Source organism: Papio anubis, chromosome 5, assembly GCF_008728515.1.
Source record: "Papio anubis isolate 15944 chromosome 5, Panubis1.0, whole genome shotgun sequence".
In the NCBI taxonomy this organism is placed as follows: Eukaryota; Metazoa; Chordata; class Mammalia; order Primates; family Cercopithecidae; genus Papio; species Papio anubis.
The window spans coordinates 39846144-39867820 of NC_044980.1; the positions used below are offsets into that span (position 1 = coordinate 39846144).

General features: G+C 38.1%; 1 protein-coding gene across 1 annotated transcript in view; it reads right to left on the minus strand.

Moving 5' to 3' along the window:
• The window catches only part of MROH2B (maestro heat like repeat family member 2B), a 74250-nt gene that overhangs the window by 20780 nt on the left and 31793 nt on the right, over window positions 1-21677 (minus strand). The window contains exons 19-27 of the mRNA XM_003899618.5: window positions 17740-17856; window positions 15085-15192; window positions 14379-14531; window positions 9385-9411; window positions 8583-8702; window positions 8284-8363; window positions 574-709; window positions 382-477; window positions 32-121 (exon numbers count right to left, since the gene is read on the minus strand). Of these exons, the coding sequence (XP_003899667.4) occupies window positions 32-121; window positions 382-477; window positions 574-709; window positions 8284-8363; window positions 8583-8702; window positions 9385-9411; window positions 14379-14531; window positions 15085-15192; window positions 17740-17856 (927 nt within the window). The remainder of the gene's footprint in view (window positions 1-31; window positions 122-381; window positions 478-573; window positions 710-8283; window positions 8364-8582; window positions 8703-9384; window positions 9412-14378; window positions 14532-15084; window positions 15193-17739; window positions 17857-21677) is intronic.

Below are 21677 nucleotides of genomic sequence, written 5' to 3' on the forward strand. Positions count from 1 at the left end.
TAAAGTCTATTCATTCCAGGGGATTACTTACCACAATGTCATTTGTCAGCACTTTCGCGGTGATCTGGAAGGCTCTTTCTCTTTCCCACTCTTTTTGTGAAACAAGCCACATTCGGAGAAGCTGTTGGTCAAAGAATAAATGTTCTTTCTTTAGTATTCTTCATATTCATCTAGTTTCATATTCTCTCTTTCTGTCTCTGCCTCTTCTGTAACAGGGTGCTCGCCTCCCCACAAACAATTTTTAAGTAGATGGCTGTATGTGGGGTGTGGGTGGGTCCAGCTGGATGTCTTCATGTGAGGAAAATGCAGTAGAGTTTGGAGTGAACATTGAAGAACAGGTTAGGGAGAATGAGAATCAGTTTGAGTAGAGGCTCTACTCACATTAAACATTTCCTGACAGTCCTCTGCATTCACATTATCCCACATCATGGTCTTCAGAAGTTTTCCTAGGGCATCCATGGATCGTTCATAGAGAAACTGAAATCAAATACATGTGTGTAAGTCTCAGGCGGGGGTGAGACAGTAAGGTCCCACTGAAGATTTTCATTCTGCTTAGGCCTCACTAGTGCATACTTGAATGTGCTCCTTGTCCTTGTCTGTCTGGCCTTCACTTTTCAGATTTTCCAGAGGTGGAAGGGGCAGCAGCCTCCGAGTATTCTCTTCAAGAATGTTAAGGTGATCTTGTAGTGACAGCTGAGGTTTCAGTTTACTGAAATGAGAACCAGGTGGAGGAATGGATATTACAACGACCAACAGAACATACCCAGTGGAGTTCCCAAGAACTGCCAATCACGTCTGACCACGTGACTAATGTGTCACATTTTCTGACATGTTGGGATGTTGAGAGAGGTGGTAACAGGAGTAGGGAGAGATGGGAACGTAGAATCAGACTGCATTGGTGAGCATAGTCAATACGCCTCCATTCTTTAGATTGATGAACAAATCACCACTCACTTTGTGTTCCTTAACACTTTATTATATGATCTGTGACCGCTTTAACCCACTTGTTTTCTCCGTCTTGTGTGTGTGTATGAGAGAGAGTGTGAGAAAGAGAGAGAGAGAGAATGACAGAGAGATATACATGTATCTCCTCAACTAGATTGTAGGTCTGCAGCAGTGACTTTTATCAATTTCATGTGCCTTTTCATGTTCTAAATAGTGCCACATATACTATAGGTTCTTATGAATGCACAAGTGAACAAATGACACTGGAGTGTTTCTTCCTTTCTGCCTTTCTTTCAAGTGTTTACTATAGACTTCATGAGGATATGAAAAAGTCTAGACATGACTTGGGAAAATGCACATGTTCAATAAGCCTGAAAAACCCCATTTACTTTTAAATAAATGTAAGTTAAGACAATAAGATACCATTAGTCAGCTACCAAATTAGCAAAGCAATTAAAAATGATGACACCATCAGGGAAATAAGGTTCTCTTAGAGAGGAATAAAATTCAGTACCAGCTGGGAAAGCTCTATGTAGTATTCTCATCTTTATTGTCTGGCTTACTGCTAATCAATGTATCAAAGTATAATTTATGTATAGTAAGCTGCATCCATTAAAACAATTTTGAGAGATACTCATACTTACGAAAACACTGACGGTTAGATAACCAATATAGAATATTTCTATCATACTTTATTTTTTTTCTATTCTCCTTTGCAGGTTATCTTTTCCTCTCCCTTGACAACCACTAATTTGCTTGCTGTCATTAGAGATTAGTTTTCAAGTTCTACAGCTGTGCTGTCTCTAGCCACATGTGCTGGTGAACATGAGTTGTGGGCTGATCCGGATTAAGATGCAATGTAAGTGTAACACATGGGATTTTGAAGATTTAGTATGAAGAATAATATAAATTATCCAATTTTAAAATACTGAATATATGTTGAAATAATATAATAAATATATTGGATCAAATAAAATATACTATTAAAATTAATTTAATCATTTCTTTTCACTGTTTTAAAAGTGGTTACCAGACAGTTTTAAATGACATATGTGACTTGCATTGTATTTCTACTTGATAACACTCTTCCAGAGCCTGGTTAATTCTTAATTCATCTTCAAGATTGATTTATTTGAGATTTCTACAAACCTCTCTCATTTTGTTAACATGGCAACCTGTACTTTCTCTTATCTTGCCTCTTACCACATTTGGAGAAATTACGTGGGTGCTTCTTACATCCGTTTCCCCCAGTAGGCTGAAACTCTGTCAGGGGAGGGTCATATCTTGTTCATCATCACTCTTTTGCAACCGAGTTCACTGACTGATATGACATAGATGCCACTTAATAATATTTATTGAATAAAACGATCAACTATTATACTTAAAAGTTCAGAAAATAATTTTTTGCACAAAGGTGTTCATCAAAGTATTATTTATAGTTTTTAAAATAGACAACAATTATATATAGCAATAGGAGGTTGGTTCAGTAAGATGAGACATATTTATACAAAACACTAGGCAGCCGTTAAAGATATATTTGTTACCTCAACGTAATCAACACCATATGTTAAAAGCTTATAACTAACATTATACTCAATGGTGAAAGGCTGAAAACATCCCCTGTAAGATCAAGAATAAGGCAAGGATACCATTTTCACAAGTTCTATTTAGCATAGTACTGGAAGTCCTAGCCAGAGCAATTAGGCAAGGAAAAATTAAAAACGCATCTAAATTAGAAAATTAGAAGTAAAACTATCTCTGTTTAGAGATGACATAGTCTTATATGTAGGAACCCTAATGACTCTACCAAAAAACTGTGAGAACTAATAAATGAATTCAGCAAAGTTGCGAGATACAAAATCAACCTACAAAAATCTGTTGCATTTCTACGTACAACTGATTTGTTAAGAAATGAACAAACTGAAAAGGAAATGAACAATTCCATTTACAGCAGCATCAAAAAGAATAAAGTACTTAGGAATAAACTTAACCAAGTGAAACACAGAAGCCCACTAAACATTGTTGAAAGAAATGAAAGAAGGCACAAATAATGGAAAGGCATCCTGTGTTCATGAATTAAACAATAATGTAAAGATGATGAGATCTTAATATTGTTAACATTAGATCTACAGAGTTAATGTAATTCCTATCAAAATACCAAAGGTGCTTTTTGTAGAAATAGAAAAATTCATCCTAAAATTCATATGAAATCTCTAGAGACCCTAAATAGCCAAAACAATTTTGAAGAAGAACAAAGTTGGAGGTCTTATATTTACTGATTTCAAAACTTTTTACAAAAGCACAGTTATCAAAATAGTATGTAACTGGCATGAAGTTAGACATGTAGGCCAGGTGTGGTGGTAGGAATCTGTACTCCCAGCATTTTGGGAGGCTGAGGTGGGCTGACAGCTTGAGCCCAGGAGTTCGAGACCAGCCTAGACAACATGGCAAAACTATGTCTCTACAAAAATAGAAAAATGAGCTGGGTGTGGTGGTGCTCACCTGTGGTCCCAGATACTTGGGAGGCTGAGGAGGGAGAATCACTTGAGCCCAGGAGGTCAAGGGTGCAGTAAGCCGAGACTGTGCCACTGCACTCCAGCCTGGGTGACAGAGTAAGACTCCATCTCAAAAAACAAAAACAAAAAAAGAGACATATGAATCCATGGAATAGAATAAAGAGCTCATAAGTAAACCATTAAATGAACTACGACAAGGGTACCAAGACCATTCCATGGGGAAAGGACAATTTTTTAAAAAACAAATTTTATTGAGTATATTTAAGGTTTACAACATGATGTTATAAGATATACATAGGAAAAGGTTACCATAGTGAAACAAATTAACATAGCCATCATCTCACATAGTTATCCATTTCTCTTCTACCCGCTCCCACCTCTGCCCCATGGCAAGACCAAAAGTAGGAGCAGCTATAATCTACTCACTTAGCAAAATCCTTAATACAATACAGTATTATTCAATATAGTCCTAGGTTGTACATTATTAGATCTTTAGACTGGTTCATTAGACTTCCTTGCTACTTTATATCTTTTGACTTACATTTTCCATTTCCCACCCACCACTAGAATAAAACAGTAGCCACTGTTTTTTATTCTCCATTTCTGTATATCTGACATTTAAAAAAATTCCACATACAAGTGAGATTATACAATTTTTTTTTTCTGTGTCTGGCTTATTTTACATAGTATAATGTTGTACAGGTCCACTCATGTTATAGTAAATGGCAGGATCTCCTTTTTAAAGGCTGAGTAATATTCCATTATGGGCATAAATATCACAATGTCTTTATCCATTCATTCATTGACAGACACCGAGGTTGTTTCTACATCTGAGCTATTGTTAATAATGCTGCAATAAATATGGAAGTACAGATAACTTAAAATTTTTTTAATATAAAAAGCTATACGGGTACAAGTGGTTTTTGGTTACATGGATGAGCTGTATGGTAGTGAAGTCTGAGATTTTAGTGAACTTGTTACCCAAAGGGTGTACACTGTACCCCAATAGGTAATTTTTCATCTCTCAGGGAGTGCAGATATCTTTATGAGGTGGTAATTTCATTTCCTTTGGGTATATACACAGAAGAGAAATTGCTGGGTCACATAGTAATTCTATTTTTAATTTCTTTTGGACCCTCCATCCTGTTTTCCATAATGGATGCACCAATTTATATTCCCACCAACAGTGTGCAAGGGTTTCCCTTTCTCTACATTCTTGCTAACATGTGTTAGGGTTTCTTTTTGATAACAGCTATCTTAGCAGGTATGAGGTAATATATCAGAGCAGTTTTGATTTGTATTTCCATAATTACGAGTGATATTGAGTATTTTTCATTTGCCTTTTAGCTATTTGCATGTTTTCTTTTGAGAAATGTCTACTCTGGTCCTTTGTCCATTTTTAAATCAGGTTATATATTTTCTTGCTATTGAGTTGTATGAGTTCTTTTTAATTTTGGATATTAACTCCTAATCAGATACATGGTTTGCAAATATTTTTTCCAATCCATAGGTTGCCTTTTCATTTTGTTGACTATTCCCTTTGTGCTGCAGAAACTTTATAGTTTGATGTAGTGGTATTTATTTGTTTTTCTTTTTGTAGGCCAAGCTTTTGATGTGAGGACAATCTTTATAAGAAACGTCATTGGAAAAACTGAATATCCACATGCAAAAGAGTTAAGTTGGACCCTTATGTTACAGCATATGCTAAAATAAACTCACAATGGATCAAAGATCTAAATGTAAGAGCTAAAGCTATGAAACTCTAAGAAGAAAACATAGGGAAAAGCTTCATGATCTCGAATTTGACAGTGATTTCTTGAAACACAGGCAAGAAAAGGAAAAATAGACAAATGGACTACTTAAAAATTATAAACTTCTGTGCATTTGGGGAATACAAAAGAGGGAGTGAGAGTGGGGAGCAAGGGTGAAAAAAGCTACTTATTGGGTACTATGCTCACTACCTGGGTGACAGATTCATTTGTACCCCAAGTCTTAGCATCATGCAATATAGAAACTTGCACATGTACTCCCAAATATAAAATAAAGGTTGAAAAAACAAACTGAAATAAAACTTTTGTGAATCAAAGGATAGAATCAGCAGAGTGAAAAGGCAACTTATTAGATGGGATAAAGTATTTGCAAATCATACATCTGATAAGAGGTTAATGTCCAGAATAAATTTAAAAAATACTATAATTAAACAACAAAACACCAAACAACTTGATTTTAAAAATATGGAAAGGACTCGAGTAGACATTTCTCCATAAAAAATATACAAATAGCTAAAAAAACATATGAAATGATGTTCAACATCACTAATCATTAGGATAATGCAAATCAAAACCACAAGAAAATACCACCTCATACCCATTAGAATGGCTATAAAAAACAAAGTTTTGGGTCACAAAAATCAATATACACAAATCAGTAGCTCTACTATATACCAACAATAATCCCTTTTACAACAGCTGAAAAAAAATTAAATACCTAGAAATATACTTAACCAAGGAAGTGAAAGATCTCTATGAGGAAAACTACAAAACACTGCTAAAAGAAATCATAGATAACACAAACAAATGGAAACACATCCCATACTCAAGGAAGGGAAGAATCAATATTGTGAAAATGCCCGTATTGCCCAAAGTAATCTACAAATTCAATGCAATTCTCATTAAAATACGATCATCATTTTTCATAGGACATAGGATAAACAATCCTAAAATTCAAATGGAATAAAAAAAGAGCCCACATAGCCAAAGCAATAGTAAGAAAAAAGAACAAATCTGGAGTCATTACATTACCTGACTTTATACAAAACTATAGTTACTGAAACAGCATAGCACTGGTGTAAAAATAGGCACTTAGACTGATGGAACAGAATAGAGAACCCAAAAATAAAGCCAAGTACTTTTAGCCAACGATACGAATGTACTTAACAATACTGAACTGTACACTTAAAAATGACTGGTTATAAATTTTATATTTTATTTATTTTGCCACAATTAAACATTAACAAAAACTAAAAACTAAGAAAAGTATGATGTTTGTGAAGAATTGGTGATAATGTGGAAATATGTAAGGTGAAGTTAGAAAAAGCAGGATGAAAAATCATATGCAGAGTAGAATCTCAACTCTGTTATAAAAATGGAGCACTAGAAATAAAGACTTAAAGGAATGTATTAGCACATTTTCACAGTGCTATAAAGAAATATCCAAGACTAGGTAATGTATAAAGGAAAGAGGTTTAATTGACTCACAGTTCCACATGGCTCAGGAAGCCTCAGGAAACCTACAATTGTGGCCGAAGGCAAAGGGAAAGCAGGTACCTCTTCACAATGCAGCAGAAGAGAGTAAGCATGTGAAGGAGGAACTGCCAAACACTTATAAAACTATCAGATCTCATGAAAACTCACTCACTATCATGAGAACAGCATGGGGGAAACCACTCCCACGATCTAATCGCCCCCTTCCCTTCACACGTGGAGATTACAGGTCTCTCCCTCAACATTTGGGGATTACAATTCGAGATGAGATTTGGGTGGGGACACAAAGTCAAACCACATCAAGGAAATAGACCAGAGTGTTAGCAACAGGGGCACGATGGGTGGTTTTTATTATTTCTTAAAAATTTTTTGTGGTTTCCCAATCTTTACAGAGGACTTCTATTTCTTTTTCTTTTTGTTTCTTCATCTTTTATTTTAGGTTCAGAGGGTACATGTGTAGGTTTGTTTTATGGGTAAATTGCATGTCATGAGGATTTGGTGTACAGATTATCTCATCAATAAGCATAGAACTAGATAGATAGTTTTTAAATTCTCACCCTCCTCCCAACCTCCACCCACAACTAGGTCCCAGTGTCTATTATTTCCTTATTTGTTTCCATGTGTACTCAATATTTACCTCCCACTTATAAAATTAGTGGTATTTGGTTTTCCTGCATTAATTTGCTTAGGTTTATGGCTTCCAGCTCCATTCGTGTTACTGCAAAAGACAGATTTAATTCTTTTGTGTGACTGTATAGTATTCTATGGTGTAATGTATCACATTTTCTTTATCCAGTCTACCATGGATGGACATCTAGTTTATTTCAAGTTTTTGCTGCTGTGAATAGTGCTGCAATGAATATAGGCATGCATATGTCTTTATGGTAGAGCTATTTATATCCCCTGGGTATATACCAAGGAATGGGATTGCTGGGTTGAATTGTAGCTCTCTTTTGTGAGATATCTAAACTGCTTTCCACAATGGCTGAACTAGTTTACATTCCCAGCTGCAGTGTATAAGTGTTCCCTTTTCTCCACAACCTTATCAGCTTCTTTCTTTGAGTTTTTAGTAATAGCCATTCTGATTGGCATGAGATGCTATCTTATTGTGGTTTTAACTTCTATTTATTTTACTGTAGGGTGAAAATATTATTTTTAAATTGTGCTAAAAATTATTTTCTTTTTCAGGATTATTGCTGCTAACCAACTAGAATGTGATTAGGGCTTTCATAAGATTTTAATTGAAAGTTTAAAATTTGCTTGGAGGCCAAGATCTAGAAAGAGGAATTTCCTTTTGCAGAGAAATTTTAGTCCATATATCAATACATGTAATTCATCTGAGTAGCTCTTCAGTCTCTGTCAGTCATCAAATGACCAATCTCTCAGCCAGATCCGTAACTCTTTGGAAGGAGAAAAAGCCCCAATTTGAAGCTCTTATTAATGAACTATGTTCAGTTTTTGGAGTGTATACCGAAGTCTGCACTAATAGATGTTAGTTGATCAGGAGGAGGATAAGTGGGAAAATACTTTTTCAATAAAAACAACAAACAATTATCTACCTGAGGTATCTGATGGCGATTAAGGCTTTCCACCGAACAGGGCTAGCTAAGGAATCCAGGGGCTCGCCTCTAATGAAGTCCTGCAACACAAATAAGGAGATCAAATGTTTCAGAAAGGCTCAGGAAAGTTTCCAGATGCAGCTGCAATCTCATCAGACCATTGGGTGCCCTGGGTCATAAACAAGGCAGAGATCTGTTATGTGGGACTGGTGAAGTCTATTCACTTTTTAAAAAGATAGCCCTGAAGTCTTGGTAATAGAATACTCAGGACCTTCCTTATTCCCTCTCTGCACACTCACCAGCATGTAACCAATCAGCATCTCCTTGTAGGAAAACTGGAACCCCTGATCCTCAGCATCTTGGACAGCAATGCCAATCTCAGTGATGCTTCTTGTGAAACTCATTTGCAGATCCATGTCCTAAAGCAAAAGCATTCACAATGCAAGTCAAAGTCTAAGGCACCACACTCAGGTCTATTAACATGTGACCTAGCTTTGAAATATGTTCCCAGACAGGAGTGAGGATCTTTGCTTCCTTTGCCATCTCTACTCCAGACTAGGGTTTAAGTTGCAGGGAAAGTGAGAAACAAAGGCCATTTTTCCTCCCTACCACCCACAATAGAATGAAAGTTCTCTAGAGCAGTGGCTTTCAAACCTTTTTGACCATAAACAACAGTAGAAAACAGTTTACAATTCCACCTAATATCTATATGCCCCAAATATGTTTAATATATAACAGAAATAATAGTTATAGTTTTTATATGTAAAGTACTCTGTTATTTCATTAAAGAATTTTTCTGTTTTTGACCTATTAAACTGATTTCATGGTCAACTGGTGGGTCACAACCCAAAGTTTGAAAAACGTTGCTTTAGTTTATAGCTCAACTTCTAAAGACCCTGGAACCAGAATATAGTCCCTTGTTCTGCCCTGGATTAGGATGATGGATTCTGACTTCAGAAATGGATTTTTACATGTTGGAAATCTTTCAAATGGAATCAAATCAAAAGAACATCTTTGCTTGGCATACTTCAGGGGGGCATTTATCTATCTATCTATCTATCTATCTATCTATCTATCTATCTATCTATCTATATCTCCTACCTTGTTCATCACAGACATGCCAAGAACCTAAAAAAAAAAAAGGCAAAATTAGATTCTCAATGAGTAGCAGTCAGATATACACTCAACCCAACAAAATGACCCACCCATCAACCTGAAGGAAAATAGTAAAGCAGGAGGTAGAGCCTTGCCAAGGGGGGTCTTGCCAAGGGGAGGGAGGCAATTCACTTCTTCCATTTTTAAAGTGAGACCTTGTACATTTGCAGAGTCTTTCCCCCAGGTGAATCATGAGTAAGCTGCAGAAGGCAGGTTAGAGACCTCAAGTCTTGGGTTTTTAGCCTTCACAATCATTTAAAGAGGCTCAACAGACTTTGGTAAGGAAGGGTAAAGGCTCTTAGGGAAATGAGAAGTGAAAAATTACAAAATGAAAAGTCAAAGGGCAGCTAACTCTGGAACTGTGAGTACAGTGAGTTCTGCTATAACATTTGTGTTGAAAATGCAGATTTGTTCCAATGAGATTGACATACTGTATCAGAGAATACTTTTAGTACATGCTGAATTCACATTTGCTTGTGTGCAGTTTCCTCGTGAGAGGAAAGGTGCACAGGTGAACCGAGCCACGTAGGAATACTCAAAGCATACACATGCACACACCCCATGAATCTACCAGCTACCTCAGTTTACTGTGTGTTATGAGTCTTTCCCATCCAAATCTGGTATTACAACAATCCATTAGACTTCAGATAACCCTCCTTCCTTTTACCATTTCATAGGAAGTTCCAATCTTCATAACTGACTTCAGGTGTTTCAAGGTAAAATGCCATTTTTTAGGTAGCATTTCTGTATTTTTAATTTTTTGTAAAAAGATTCCTATTCACTGGCAAAATGATTGCATACACAGGAAACCCGAAAAACTCCACCAAAAGACTGCTGGAGCTGATTAATGATTTCAGTAAGCTTTCAGGATACAAAGTCAATGTATAAAAATCAGTAGCATTTTCATACACCAAAAATGCCCAGGCTGAGAGTCAAATCAAGAACATAATCTCATTTACAGTAGCCACAAAGAAAATGAAATACCTAGGAATACAGTTAACCAAGGTCATGAAAGATCTTTATGAGAACTACAAAACGCTGCTGAAAGAAATCAGAGATGACACAAATAAATGAAAAAACATTCCATGCTCACAGATAGGAAGAATCAATATTGTTAGAATGATCATACTGCCCAAAGCAATTTACAGATTCATTGGTATTCCTATCAAATTACCAATGTCACTCTTCACAGAATTAGAAAAAAACTATTGTAAAATTCATATGGAACAACAAAAAAAGCCTGAATAGCCAAAGCAATACTAAGATGGAAGTATCATACTACCTGACTTCAAACTATACTATAAGGCTATAGTAATCAAAACAGCATGGTGCTGGCACAAAAACAGACACATATACCAATAGAACAGAATAGAGAACTCAGAAATAAAGCCATACACCATATGATCTTTGACAAAGTTGACAACAACAACAAAGAAGCAATAGGAAAAGGACTCTCTATTCTATAAATAATGTTGCTGGGATAACTGGCTAACCATATGCAGATAAGTGAAACTAGACCCTTACCTTTCACTATGTATCAAAATTAACTCAAGATAGATTAAATATTTAATTGACAAGTGGGATCTAATTAAACTAAAGAGCATCTGCACAGCAAAAGAAAATATCAACAGAGTAAACAGACAACCTACAGAATGGGAGAAAATATCCTCAAACTATGCATCTGACAAAGGTCTACTATCCAGAATCTATAAGGAACTTCAACAAATCAACACGCAAAGAACTAACAACCCCAATAAAAAGTGGACAAAGGACATGAACAGACACTTCTCAAAAGAGGACATATAAGTGGTCAACAAACATGAAAAAATGCTCATCATCACTAACCATCATAGATATGCAAATCAAACCCACAATGAAATACTGTCTTATAGTGGTTAGAATGGCTATTACAAAAAAAGTAAAAACAAACAAACAAACAAACAAAACAGACGCTGGTGAGGCTGGGGAGAAAAGGGAATGTTTATACACTGTTGACGGGAATGTAAATTAGTTCAGTCACTGTGGAAAGCAGATTGGAGATTTCTCAAAGAACTTAAAACAGAGCTACCATTCTATCCAGTGATTCCATTACTGGTAATGTACTTAAAAAAATAGATCATTTTACCAAAAAGACACATGCACTCATATGTTCATTGCTGCATTATTCACAATAGCAAAGACATGGAATCGACCATGGAGGACTGGATTAAAAATGTGGGATACACACACACACACACACACACACACACACACACCATATTTATATAGTTTGGCTGTATCCCCACCCAAATCTCATCTTGAATTACCATATGTTATGGAAGGGACTTGGTGGGAGGTAATTGAATCATGGGAGCAGGTCTTTCCTATGCTGTTCTCATGATAGTGAATAAGTCTCATGAGATCTGATGATTATATAAGTGGGGAGTTTCCCTACACAAGCTCTCTTCTCTTGTCTGCTGCCACATAAGACGTGCCTTTCACCTTCTGCTGTGATTGTGAGGCATCCCCAGCCACATGGAACTGAAGTCCATTAAACATTGTTTTCTTCCAAGTCTCAGGTATGTCTTTATCAGCATAGTGAAAATGGACTAATACAGTACATATACCATGGATTACTATACAGCTATAAAAAATAATAATATCATGTCTTTTGCAGCAACATGGATGGAGCTGGAGGCCATAATACTAAAAATTAATGCAGGGACAGAAAACCAAATAAGTGTGAGCTAAATATTGAGCACATAATCATGGGAACAAGACACTGTAGACTATTAGAGGAGGACAAGGGTAAAAAAAACTAACTGTGGGGTACTATGCTCACTACCTGGATGCAATATACCCATGCAACACACCTGCATGTGTACCTCCTGTATCTAAAAGTTGAAAAAAAAATTCAATGGGAAATAATTTTGTTCAGATCTATGAAAAGAAATAATCTGTCCAGGAGGGGCTTCTAAACTAAAAAGAGTGTGTCACTGATGGAGTTTTTTGAGTGTTATGCCTCAACCTCATTTCCTCCTTATGTTTTTACCTATATTATCTTGTGTATATGTTGTGTTATAGCAGAACGGACTGTACCCTGAAAGTGTATAGTAATGTTTATCTTAATCATTCTTATTTTCTTTCCTCTTTTATTTATTTATTTTTAGAGATAAGGTATTGCTCTGTCACCCAGGCTAGAGTGCACTGGGACTAACGGTATGTACCACCCCACCTGGGCAATTGTTTTATTTATTTATTCTTGTAGATGAGGTCTTGATACTTTTTCCTGGCTGATTTCAACCCCTTGGCCTCAAGTGGTCCTCCAACTTTGTCCTCACAAAGGGCTGAGATTACAGGCTTAAAAAATAATTTCTTGTAGAGATGAAGCCTCACTATGTTGCTCAGGCTGGTCTCTAACTCCTGGCCTCAAGTGATCTTCCCACCTGGGACTCTCAAAGTGGTTGGATTATAGGCATGAGCCACCTTGCTTGGTTCCTCTCTCTTGTATTTTCCTCATAATGTTCTTCAATGACTGACTATAAATTAATGTAACATAAAACATATTTTATTATGTTTTCTATTTTCATCATTGCTTATCAGATTTTGGGGGCATCAGAATCAACTCTTGAAGATCATGTTGAAAATACAAATTCAGTGATTCAACTCTGAAGACTGGGATTCATTAGGCATCTCTATTTTTGACAGGCTCTCCAGGCAATTCTTATGCAACTAAGGTGTGAGGAAGACTGCCCTATACCCTTCCACTAGCATATACTGATGACTACAATTTCATGAGTCCTTATGAGTCTATTCTTATCACATGTACATATGAATAAATTTGAAGAGCACTTATGCATCAACATGTGGTTTGTGGAGACACAGACCAGAAGCTAAAGGAGTCAGCAAGGTGCTGACAATCTAACAGGAGAAGCAGATGTGCATATAATCAATGAAAGCCTCCTACATCGATCTATAAATAATCACTTGAACCTTTTAAGCATATAGATTTCCAGAGTTTTCCCAAGACTTACTGAAGTAACTTCTCTAGAAAACAACTCTAGGAAGCTATATTTTAAACTTGATTCTTATGTGATTCTTAGGTGGCCAGCCTGGTATCTGTCAGCAAAATGGATGAATTCACAACATGTATAAAGCAATTTATTAAAGATACAAATAAAATGCTATGGAAGACAGAATGATCAGATAAATTTCAACCTGGTTTGGTGGCTCTGCAGGTAGAACATTCTTCGTATGTTTGAGAAGCATCAAGGAGGGTCAGGGTGGCTGGGATGAATGTGGAGAGGAAGACAGTGCAACATAGGTGAACTGAAAAGCCTGACGAATGACCTATTTTATTCACTTAAAGTATGTATATGACACTTACTATTTGTGAGACACTGTTCAAGGTAATTTGTAAGTCTTATCACATAAAAGGTTAAAGAACTACCATGGGCTAACACTTCTGATACTATTACAAGGAAGTAATAAGCCAGGTGCCCTAAAATAGTACAGGAGTAACTGTTTTAAGTTCAAACATGGGTGAGATCACTATGGATATGATTGATCTGGGACAATCACGCATCACAGCAGTGGTAGGACATGAACAGCTCAGGGCCTTAGGAAAGAAAATAGATTACTTGATGCTATTTTAAAATGAATTTTTCTGTTCCCATATGTTCTCATTTCCCAAACATACCAGATCCTATCTATCTTTCTTTTGGCCTGTATCCTTTGAGCCTGAAGGATGCAGCCATCCATGTTGCTGCAAAACACATGTTTTATTCTTTTTTTATGGCTGCGTAGTAATCCATGAGACATTTACTGTATTAGTATGTTTTCACGCTGCTGATAAAAACATACCCAAGACTGGGAAGGAAAAAAGCTTCCCAGGGGCTGAGTCCCTGCAAGTTTTAGGAACTCCAGCCTAGAAATGGAGGCAGTCCTGCAATGGGCATTACCTGAGAGCACTGGCCATGAAGAAACAGAACTTGGGATATGATGTCTTGATTAAGTCTGGAGAGAAGTTGCTTCTTGGGAGCATGGAGGGCCACAGCTCCATAGATGACCATGACATCTGTCTTGGTCAGGCTCTTTTTCCCAGAAAAAAGGCTCTGAAGACCAGGAAAGGGAGATGTGAAAAATGTGACTGAAGGAGTTTTATTTTCTCTCATGTTTTTTTCCTAATCCCATGGACCACTATAGGGATAAGAAACTGAACTGGGATGATTCAAATAAGTCTAAAATGAATGTATTTTTGCCTGTTTAAATGTAAACACGCAGGATGGTCCTGTGGGATGATCAGGGCTTCAGAGACATAACTGGGAGAAGCTTTTGTTAATTATTTACTTATCAGGCTCCTTTCCTTCAAGGTAAGCAGAGTATACATGAGAGGAGCTATTCCTGAGGGCTGAGCGGTTGGCAGAGCAGCAAACCTAGGCACATGCAGAGCACATTTAGGATCTTCCAGGTCAGCTTTAGGGTCAGAGAAAATAGACTTTTCATATAGCTGATCATCCTGCAAAGACTAGGCTTAGACAGTTCTGACCTGGAATAAGAACCTGGCGACAGGAGTAAGTGTAATGTAGAGAAAGGATATTCACTGAAGAAATCAGGGTTGTCTGGCCTTGCAATACTGAGAACCTTGAAGAAGGTGATTCTTCTTACCTTACATCGATTCATGAAAAACTTTTCCTGATTTTGAAATGTTTTAAGTACTTTTAAAACAATATCCAAATGGTTCTCGGCACAGTATCCTAAAATAGATGTTATTCCCTAAAATCAGAGAAGGTATGACATTTTGAGTTTAACCATTTATTTACTCAACAAATACTTACTGAGCACCTATTATGGGCCAGGTACCCTTTTAGGTGCTGAGGGTACAGTAGTTTGCAGAACATACCAAAGTCCCCATCTTTGTGAAGTATACAACCGGGAGAACTGACAGGGAAGTAATAGGGAAGTGAAATAAGTAAACACATCAATTCAGTAAACAGGTAAATATACAGTGTGTTTGCCAGATGGCGATGAGTGCTATGAAGATAAGTAAAGCAGGAATAGGTAATGAGGATTGGGGGAAGTTTGCATTTTTAAAATAGGATAGTTAGAGATGGTCTCATGGACAAGGTGACAATAAGCAGAGCCCTGAAATGAGTGAGGGAGTGAGCCATTAGACTATCTGGAAAGGAGAGTTTCAATCAGAGAGAAGGTAAGTGCAAAGCTCCTGAAGTCCACTGAGAGGGCTGAGTGAGCAGTCAGGGAGAAGAGCAGTGCAAAATGAGTCAGACAGGAGGTGGGAGGTTCGTCACAGTAGGGCCGTTTAGGCTATCCCCAAGATTTTGGACTTGTAATCTATGATTGCTGGGACGCTAATGGAGGTTTTTTCCAGCTTGAATTAACTGATGCTTTTAAAGAATCATTCTGTTCCTGAAACTTTATTGTATCTTAAGAGGTTAAATTTCTGAAAGTTGGCAGCTCTTGTTTCACACTCAGGTTATATATTCCGGCTGTCCCCACCTCTCTTGTCCAAAGCTGATTTCACCAGAGTTCCTTCATGGCAATTTGCTCCTGAAACCTGTTATATGTCATTCAGTTGCATAACCCTGCCAGAGCCATTATGAAAACTCATAGACTAGATCATTCTTGTAGAGTCTAGATAATAATCGTTCTAGTATGAAGCTAGAATTGGAGCTCTGGCATCACATGATTGAAAACATTATGCTTAGGAGATTGAAAACCAAGTAGGTTTGGTGGGTTATGAAAGTCACGTGTTAACAGTTTATTCATCCAGAGGTCATTTACTAAGCCACTTGAGTATGTAAGACATATTCAAGGACTTAAAATTAAGTCAAAAAGGCATTTGAGAAGCTCAATTGGATGTCATAATTTTTTATTTTTTTATTTTTTGAGACGGAGTCTCACACTGTCACCCGGGCTGGAGTGCAGTGGCGCAATCTCAGCTCACTGCAACCTCCGCCTCCTGGGTTCATGCGATTCTCTTGCCTCAGCCTCCCGAGTAGCTGGAATTACAGGTGCATACCACCACACCCAGCTAATTTTTTGTATTTTTAGTAGAGACGGGGTTTCACTATGTTGACCAGACTGGTCTCGAACTCCTGACCTCATGATCCGCCTATCTCGGCCTCCCAAAGTGCTGGGATTATAGTCGTAAGCCACTGTGCCCAGTCACAATTTATTTTTTAAGTCTGTGAAACTCTCAGAGCTTGAATGAGAGTCTTATTATATGCTTATATCTAAAATCAAGTTACTTTGTTTCCTAACCTATACCAGAGCTAAGATGGAAAAAAATGATATTGAGATGGTGCCAATAGCAATAAATGATGGTAATATCTGACAAGAAAAAAGGAAATAATAGTAACATAAAAGCAGTTTCAAAAGTTCAGTGAGGTCTAGTGGTTTCTGGTCATTTAATGTGTGAGAAAGAACCCTAAATATCTCATAATTTCTGAGGAGAAAGTATAACACACTATACTTTTTTTTATACTGGTGGTCTTTATCAGCCTGGGAACTATTTTTTGTTGGTTTGTTTGTTTTAAAATATACATCTTCAGTGGGGCGTGGTGGCTCACGCCTGTAATCCCAGCACTTTGGAAGGCCAAGGTGGGTGGATCACCTGAGGTCAGGAGTTCAAGACCAGCCTGGCCAACATGGCGAAACCCTATATGTTAAAAATATAAAATTAGCCGGGCATGGTGGCAGACGCCTGTAATCCCAGCTACTTGGGAGAATGAGGCAGGAGAATAGCTTGAACTCGGGAGGCAGAGGTTGCAGTGAACCAAGATCCTGCCACTGCACTCCATCCCAGGTGACAGAGTGAGACTCTGTCTCAACAACAAAAACAACAACAACAAAATGCACATCTTCTGCTTCCTCCATATTTACATATGCTCTATAGCCACAGGCTATGGTAGGAAGTAGGTAAAGCTTTGCAGAAACACTTCAGGTTTTCTTTACATTCTCTCTAGATTAGTCTATAAGTAGCTTTCAGCTTGTAAATTCAATCATTTTGATGCTCACAATCATGCTGTAAGTCAAGCTAAGGTCAAAATATATCAAATATACTCTCGTTAGGTAAGAATTATTGAAATTGATTTTTCAATATTTTCACGAACTTGGCTAAAAATGAAGTATTGATTTTTAAATAGAAAAGCCTAACTTTTCTGAAAAATTCTGTTAGGCTATTCTGAGTGTATTAATTGAAATTCTGATTAAGTAGAACATTATTATAAAAGCTGTCAGATGTTTTGTGGGTAGGATTAGTTGTTATCATCATAAGAGGAAATTGAGAGCAAGGGGTCCCACCTGTCTTTGATCCCCCAGTTGGTTGGGAGCAGTCAGAAACTCCTTAATCTGTGAGTTTACAAAGTCTGAATCTTGGCAGGATGCTAAGGTGGTTCCCAAGGCTTTCCAAAGGAATTTCTGGAAAACAAAAGATAAGCAACAGGATTTTAAAGGTTGGAAAGCAAGATTCTCTTGAAGAGTGGAAAGAGTTAAAAGAATCATCTGAAGGTAAGAAATTGGGGTGACTTAATAACCACTTAATAATCAGGTACCTCAAGCATTCTGTCTTCTTCAGAGTGTTTCCTTACTCCAGGCTCTGCCCTCTGTCTGTGCTCGCCTATGTTCTTCTCTACTTTGTGCCCTGCCCCTAAAATATTCTTCACTCTCCATTGTAATTTTTTATTTTCTTGCTTATCTCCATGCTTAGGATTTGGGTTCATTGTAGCAAAGGTCTTATTCATTATTTCCACTGTATAGTTCCTGGTTGTTTATATGTGCTCAACAAATGCTCATTGAACATGCTCAATAAAAAGAGGGTTTTGTGTTGTTGTTGTTGTTGTTGTTGTTGTTGTTTTTTAGATAGAGTCTCACCCTGTCTGCCCAGGCTAGAGTGTAGTGGTATGATCTCAGCTCACTGCAACCTCTGCCTCCTAGGTTCAAGTGATTTTTTGCCTCAGCCTCCTGAGTAGCCAGGATTACAGGCATGTGCCACCATGCCCGGTTAATTTTTGTATTTTTAGTGGAGATGGGGTTTTACCATGTTGGCCAGGCTGATGTCAAACTCCTGGTCTCAAGGGATCTGCCTGCTTCAGCCTCCCAAAGTGCTGGGATTTCAGGTGTGAGCCACCTTGCCCAACCGGTTATTTTGAAGATGGCTTTAATTTTTTTATAAGGTTCAAATCATTCCCAGCCATATAGTATCAGATTGGCATTTATTTAGAATCTCCATATTGTCACACACAAGAGACAAAACTGGCTAGTTGGTGGTTGACTTCAAGGACTCTGCATAGCTGGCAGGACTGTTCCTAATGAGTGGTCATTATTGACCATAGGAGAATCTGTGGAGCAGGAGGATAGGACATTCTAATAGACACAGACCAAGTTAAATTAGTACATTCAGGAGAAATGTGCAGCTCGGTCTGGCTTGAAATAAGAGGGATGCATAAGGTTAAAAAGAGGTGGAGCAGTTGCTGTTATCTCAACTCCCAGAGTGACAGCAGCCTCAATCAGAGTGAGAATCTGACCAGGTCGCATCCACCCCACTTTCACTTATTCAGGTCAAAGTCCCTATAATAAGGAAATTATACTGGAGAAAACTGTGTACAATACAGATGTAAATACAAATTGGGGACGAAGCTGCTAAAGTCTATTTAAGCCCACCTTGGAGGAAAGAGTGGAAAGAATCTGGGAAAGTCGTGCTGCAGGAAAAAATTGATGTCATGAAGGGAAAAGTTCGACTTAGGTGTAAAATATTAGTCTTAGTGCCTCCCAGTCCTGCTGACCTGTTGCTTCTCTGCAGATTTTGGTCCAGCGCATAGTACATTCCTGCTTTGGTGCTTCACGTGGAATCCAAGAAATCAGGAGCCTAGCACTGGGAGAAAATGTGGTAGGGTGCAAAAATAGCAACTTTTCTATCCTACTTCTGTCCATGCCTCCTTACCATGGGGTGTTGCAGCTCCTTCAATCAAAAAAGGAGTCTATTTTCCCATTTATTTGAACCTGGGCTGGCTTTTTGACTTGCTTTGGCCAGTAGAATGTGGCAAAAATGATAATGGGCCAGTTCTGAGCCTATGTTGTAACCAAGCGAGTGAGAGAGAAATGCCGCACTTTGAGACGAATTCAGGAGTCCTTTATTAGCCAGCGACTGAGAGACAGCTAACGCACGAAATTCTCTCGGCCTAAAGAAGGGGCTAGATTTGCTTTTATACTTTGGTTTAGAGAGGGGAGGGGGATTCTAGCTATAGCATTCTTATAGAAGTAAAACAGACAAAAAAGTTAAAAAGACAAATGGTTATAGGAAAACAAACAGTTCCAGGTGCAGGGACTTTAAATTCATCACAGGGTAATAGGTGTGAGGGCTCTGGGTATTATCTGCCAGACACAAACGCAGAGGCTTTATTGTATTCTCTGCCAAGTGAACTCCTGGGAACTGCGGACATTACTTGCCTCAGTACCTTTTCAGTTAATTGCACTCTTTGATATGTTGAGAGTCAGCTTTCACAAGTTAAGTCCTTCAGGAAGAGGGTGGGTAAGGAGCCCTTGATGTCTTGTAAATGAAGGAGCCAAGGGTTTTCTCAGCTAATGGAGAGCCTACTCATATTAAAACAAGGTGAAGTATTTAAGGGAGAGTCTATTCATGTTAAATACAAGGTTGGTTATTACACCTATACCTCAAGAGTCCTTACATACTTTGTTGCTATCACCCTGAGAGTTAGCTTGGGCTAGCTTGCTAGAGGATGAGAGAACAACAGGAACAGAAATCAACTGTGCTATTTAAGATGCATCATAAGCTGGTGGTGTGGTGGCTCACGCCTGTAATCCCAGCATTTTGGGAGGCTGACGTGGGTGGATCATGAGGTCAGCAGATCAAGACCATCCTGGCTAACATGGTGAAGCCCCATCTCTACTAAAAATACAAATAAATATATTTGCATTTTACAAATATATTTTGTATATTTTTATATACAAATATACATTTGTATTTGAGTTGGGTGTGGTGGCATGTGCCTGTAGTCTCAGCTACTCAGAAGGCTGGGGCAGGAGAATTGCTTGAACCCAGGAGGCAGAGATTGCAGTGGGCTGAGATCGCGCCACTGCACTCCAGCCTGGGTGACAGAGCAATATTCCATCTCAAAAAAAAAAAAGATGCATCATATACCAGCCAACCTCAAGTATACCTTGTAAGCCTAATTAAGATTAGATGACTACCCACGTGAGCCCAGCCCAAAGTGTCAAGGTATAAAATTGTGAGATAAATAGGTAGCTATTATTTTAAGCCACTAGGGTTAGTTTGTGATTCAGCAGAAGCTAATTAGTACATTCTTACTTTACTCTTGTTCAGCATAAGGCTTGAGAGCATCTCGGCAGCTAATTACTAAAATTGCTCTGCCTACCAGTACCACCATTAGTCTGGAATAATCTTGTGAGTCTGGAAGCTGTTGAATACATGGCATGGACCTTTGAAGAGAGTAGTGGTTCTCCCAGCATGGAGTTTGAGATCTGAGAATGGACAGACTGCCTGCTCAAGTGGGTCCCTGACCCCCAAGTAGCCTAACTGGGAGATACACCCACAATTGGTAGACTGACACCTCACACCTCACACCTCACACAGCCAGGTACCCCTCTGAGACGAAGCTTCCAGAGGAATGATCAGGCAGCAACATTTACTGTTCAGCATTATTCACTCTTCTGCAGCCTCCGCTGCCAATACCCAGGCAAACAGGGTCTGGAGTGGACATCCAGCAAACTCCAACAGACCTGCAGCTGATAATCCTGACTGTCAGAAGGAAAACGAACAAACAGAAAGGACATCCACACCAAAACCCCATCTGTACATCACCATCATCAAAGACCAAAAGTAGACAAAACCACAAAGATGGGGAAAAAGCAGTGCAAAAAAGCTGAAAATTCTAAAAATCAGAGCACCTCTACCCCTCCAAAGGAATGCAGCTCCTCGCCAGCAACAGAACAAAGCTGGATGAAGAATGTCTTTGACGAGTTGAGAAAAGAAGGCTTCAGACAATCAAACTTCTCTGAGCTAAAGAAGGAAGTTCAAATCCAAATCAAAGAAGCTAAAAACCTTGAATAAAGATTTGACAAATGGCTAACTAGAATAACCAATGTAGAGAAGTCCTTAAATGACCTGATAGAGCTGAAAACCATGACACGAGAACTACGTGACAAATGCACAAGCTTCAGTAACCGACTCGATTAACTGGAAGAAAGGGTATCAGTGATTG